The sequence below is a fragment of the Microtus pennsylvanicus genome, chromosome 22 (assembly GCF_037038515.1).
Source record: "Microtus pennsylvanicus isolate mMicPen1 chromosome 22, mMicPen1.hap1, whole genome shotgun sequence".
Lineage (NCBI taxonomy): Eukaryota > Metazoa > Chordata > Mammalia > Rodentia > Cricetidae > Microtus > Microtus pennsylvanicus.
In genome coordinates this window covers 12,508,239-12,513,526 of record NC_134600.1, presented here as the reverse complement: position 1 = coordinate 12,513,526, position 5,288 = coordinate 12,508,239, and the positions used below count along the sequence as shown (strand labels likewise).

Sequence of the window (5,288 nt, the reverse complement as noted above, 5' to 3'; positions counted from 1 at the left end):
CTAGCATGCATTCTTTTATGAATGTAAACACTGTTTTCATATTCAAAGGTCTTAACACACTGATTGGATTCATAGGGTTTCTATCCAGTATGTGATCTTTTATGCCTTTGAAGTTGACTATGATGTGCAAAGGCCTTGCCACACTGACTGCATTCATAGGGTTTCTCTTCAGTGTGTATTGTTTTATGTATTTGAAGACCACGAAGTTAGGTAAATGCCTTACCAGACTGATTACATTCATAGGGTTTCTCTCCAGTATGTGTTCTTTTATGCAATGTAAGAGAACTATGACGTGCAAAGGCCTTACCACACTGATTACATTCATAGGGTTTCTCTCCAGTATGTGTTCTCTTATGCAATTGAAGATGACTATGCTGTGCAAAGGCCTTAGCACACTGATTACATTCATAGGGTTTCTCTCCAGTATGTGTTCTTTTATGCAATTGAAGGGAACTATGACGTGTAAATGCCTTACCACACTGATTACATTCATGGGGTTTCTCTCCAGTATGTGTTCTTTTATGCAATTTAAGGGAACTATGATGTGCAAAGGCCTTACCACACTGATTACATTCATAGGGTTTCTCTCCAGTATGTGTTCTTTTATGTTTTTGAAAAGCACTGTTGTCAGCAAAGGCTTTAGCACAGTGATTACATTCATAGGGTCTCTCTCCAGCATGTGTTCTTTTATGTCTTTGAAAAGCACTGTTGACAGCAAAGGCCTTAGAACACTGATTACATTCATAGGGTTTCTCTCCAGTATGTGTTCTTTTATGCACTTGAAGATGACTACGTTGTGCAAAGGCCTTACCACACTGATTACATTCATGGGGTTTCTCTCCAGTATGTATTCTCTTATGCAATTGAAGATGACTATGATGTGCAAAGGCCTTACCACACTGATTACATTCATAGGGTTTCTCTCCAGTATGTGTTCTTTTATGCACTTGAAGATAACTATGACTTGCAAAGGCCTTACCACACTGATTACATTCATAGGGTTTCTCTCCAGTATGTGTTCTCTTATGCAATTGAAGATGACTATGCTGTGCAAAGGCCTTGCCACACTGATTACATTCATAGGGTTTCTCTCCAGTATGTGTTCTTTTATGCAATTGAAGGGAACTATGACGTGTAAATGCCTTACCGCACTGATTACATTCATGGGGTTTCTCTCCAGTATGTGTTCTTTTATGCAATTGAAGGGAACTATGACGTGTAAATGCCTTACCGCACTGATTACATTCATGGGGTTTCTCTCCAGTATGTGTTCTTTTATGTTTTTGAAAAGCACTGTTGTCAGCAAAGAACTTAGCACACTGATTACATTCATAGGGTTTCTCTCCAGTATGTGTTCTTTTATGCACTTGAAGATGACTACGCTGTGCAAAGGCCTTACCACACTGATTACATTCATGGGGTTTCTCTCCAGTATGTTTTCTCTTATGCAATTGCAGATGACTATGATGTGCAAAGGCCTTACCGCACTGATTACATTCATAGGGTTTCTCTCCAGTATGTGTTCCTTTATGTTTTTGAAGAGCACTATTCTCAGCAAAGGCCTTAGCACACTGATTATATTCATAGGGTTTCTCTCCAGTATGTGTTCCTTTATGAGTTTGAAGAACACTGTATTGAGTATAGTCTTTACCACACTGATTATATTCATAGGGTTTCTCTCCAGTATGTGTTCTTTTATGCCTTTGAAGATGATTGTGATGAAGAAAGGTTTTATCACATTGCTTAATTTTCGAGCATTTTTCTCCGGTACGTGTTTTTTCATTCCTTAGAAGATGAGTGTTATAACACAAGGCTTTAGCACAGTGAGAATATACGGAAAACGCCGCTCCAGTTTGATTTCTTTCAATCCTGCAAGGATAATTTACGCATGTAAAAGTTTCACCACATTCAATGCACTGTGAAACCTCATATCTATAGGAATTAACTTCATATTTTTCCCAATTGTAAAAAGGAATCAAACATTATGGTTCTATATCTTTGTCTTAAATCATGTTTTGTTCACCCACTAGGGGTCATTTTGCATCTCAAAAAATATTTGTGATAATTTCCTTTGTGCCATGGTTTACCTTTTCGTCTATACCTATATTTTTCTATTAAATTTTTTACATTTTTGAAGACAACTGCATACACTGAGTGCTTTACCAACTTTACTACATTTATAAATTTTACTATATCGTGAATCATTATACATTTGCTAAGTGAACTAAGACACCTAAAAGTATTTGCACAGACCTAGAACTCATCATGGTTTTTTCATAATGTATGTTTAAGTATTAACAATGATGGTAGAAAATGAATTAACTTTGTATTCTTGTATCAAATTCAACAAGTATACTCTACATAGGAACTACATTTTATCTTCTTAATTGTTCTTAAGGAGAGGAATGCTAAATCTTTGCATATCCCTATGCTCATACTCTTGTGTCAAAAGTAACATATGATATATATAGGAAAGGAAGAATAGTCAATAAAAGATTTCCACATTGAATCCTCACGGTTTGACTTTCTGTTCCTCAGAGACTTGTGGTATAGGTATTAAGGTTTCTCCACAACACCTGCCCCTTGATCCTTGACTCCAACAGCTGCTTTCATTAAACTTACCACGGTCACAAAAACTATATGAGTAATACAAGACTTACTTACCATGGGCTATTGATTTAGTAGAAAGGTTTGCAGCTATATTCATCATCACTGAAATGTGTATACATTTTCTGTCATGAGTAACAAGAAACAAATGGACTGGCAGATGTATAATCTAGCTCTCATGATTAATGCTAAAATCTGTTTAGTCATTGCTTCCCAGAATTTTTCTTAAATGAATGCCTTGCAAATGCAATTCACATACAGGAAATTGCGCTATATGGATTTGTGAGAATTTATTAACCATCAATTCATTTAAAGCTGTGCTTATTTACACTGTTGTTTTGTTTTAAAGTGTCATAACACATTACAAACTCATCAGAGGCACATTGTTATAAACTTGCATAAGAAAATTACCTTACATGCCTTCTACACCATTGACGATGTTTTTCAGTCTTATGGTCTTCCCAAATGTATCCTAAAATATAGTACCAGAATATGTATGTTATATTATTTAACATTGTGAAATAATTAGCTTATTATCCTAAGAACTATGACTGTGTTGTTCACCTCATTCTCCTTCTTTCTAAATCAAATTACAGAACAACAACATAAACCAAGGAAGAGTTGTCTCCATATTTTGAAACATGAAAGAAATTTGTTTTTACCAATAGTGGTGAGGTTCCTGTAGGTCTCGAGCATCACATCTTTGTAGAGATTCTTCTGGGAAGCATCCAGCAAATCCCACTCTTCCTTACTGAAGTTGATATGCACATCATCATAGGTCACTGCCTTCAAAAATATACCACACGTGTGTACAATGTAAGCATGACAGTGACATCATTGGAATGCATACTTCTTTGAAAGTACAGTTGTATGATGCTGGTGTTATCCACTCTTACTCCATGACATAGAAAGTCACTTTAGAATGAAATTTAAAAGGAGAGTCAATTCTTTTATTTCTGTACCCTTTGTACCACCTTATAAGAGAAATATCTATTCATAGGGAGAGAAAAACAGAAAAGATCAACAGTACATTGTATGCATGAGAATATTGTACAAAAAAACTACTGACTACAGAAAGGAAGAAAAGATGGACAAACTGGGTGTATTGAAGTATTGTGCCTTTAACCACAACACTCAGAAAACAGAGGTGGGAATATTTGTCTCTGAGTTGAATGCCAGTCAAGTCTAAGAAATCAGGTCCAGGAGAGGTAGAAATACACATTGAGACCCTGTTTCCATTGCAAACCGGAATGAAACAAACAATGGGATACAAAGAACTGAAAGACTTTTATTGAACTTTCCACAAAGAATTGTTTTCACTCCAGTTAATGACTCAGAACACTCACGCAGTATTAATGTTATGAATACATGGCATCTTGGCAATCAGAGTGATGCCCTCTGTCAATTTTTAAAATTCAAGAAATTATGAAGCTAAGCACAGCAGTATATACTTGACATAAAAAATACCTACATTCTAGTACCATCATCCAATAACATAAAAACAAATAGAGCCAGGAATGATGCCTCCCTTTAGTTACAGGAATTGAGAGCCACACAGTTACTCAGATAAGCAAACGAAACAATTAAAACAGGAGGTTACCTGAGGACTGAATAACAACTGTTTCTGCTATATTTTATGTGATTTAGAGATCGAGCCTATAATGATGTTAAAAGCATTTCAGTATAAGTAGGAAGCTGGCTGATTAATGTCAAGCACAACACAGTAGATTTATTTAATTTTATTTATTTTTTGGTTTTTCCAGACAGGGTTTCTCTGTGGCTTTGGAGCCTGTCCTGGAGCTAGCTAGGTAGACCAGGCTGGTCTCGAACTCACAGAGATCTGCCTGCCTCTGCCTCCCGAGTCCTGGGATTAAAGGTGTGCGCCACCATCGCCCAGTTAACACAATAGATTTAAATGTCAGGAAATTACTTGAGGGTATTGAGATTCATTGGATACAATGAGAAATTTCATATAGAAGGGCTTCTTCTCCTACTAAGGATCCACAGAAAATTGAAAGAAAACCACTATGGAGAGAAACTTGTTCAAATACATGATCTTTTCTGGGAGGTTGTTCATTCAGTCAGGTACATTGTGAACCCGGTTACTATTAGTTCATGGTCAACAATGGAAAAAAATGCATTTAGTCATTTCAATGATTCCCATTTAATGTTGCTTGAAGAAGGATGCTTTAAAGAAATACAACACCAGCTCAGAATTGAGAAATAAATGTATACTTATTTAGGGACGCCACCACCGTCCGCCTAGATGACTATTGTTCTACTATTTTTAATACCTATAATTAAAGACTAAGGCCGGGCGGTGGTGGCGCACGCCTTTAATCCCAGCACTCGGGAGGCAGAGGCAGGTGGATCTCTGTGAGTTTGAGACCAGCCTGGTCTACAAGAGCTAGTTCCAGGACAGGCTCCAAAGCCACAGAGAAACCCTGTCTCGAAAAACCAAAAAAAAAAAAAAAATTAAAGACTAAGATTTCATAGGAGAATATTATACAATATTGCAACAAATGAGGACAATGACCTCAAAATGTAAACAATGTATAGTTATCTGGATCAGTGGTAGAAGTGTGCATTGCAATATGATAAATATGTATCAATGTATAAAATATTTTAAGGAGAGGTAGAAGCATGAATGCATATAATATTCAATATGACTTAACATTATA

The 5,288-nt window shown here is 36.3% G+C and overlaps 1 protein-coding gene across 1 annotated transcript; it reads right to left on the bottom strand.

Moving 5' to 3' along the window:
• Positions 1-206: 206 nt before the first annotated feature.
• On the bottom strand, positions 207-3,303 carry LOC142839965 (uncharacterized). Its single transcript, XM_075956411.1, has 3 exons — positions 3,270-3,303; positions 3,019-3,079; positions 207-1,785 (listed from the first exon to the last, which is right to left on the bottom strand). Exons 1-3 carry the CDS (start codon positions 3,301-3,303, stop codon positions 207-209), a joined length of 1,674 nt encoding a protein of 557 aa, XP_075812526.1.
• Positions 3,304-5,288: the final 1,985 nt, after the last annotated feature.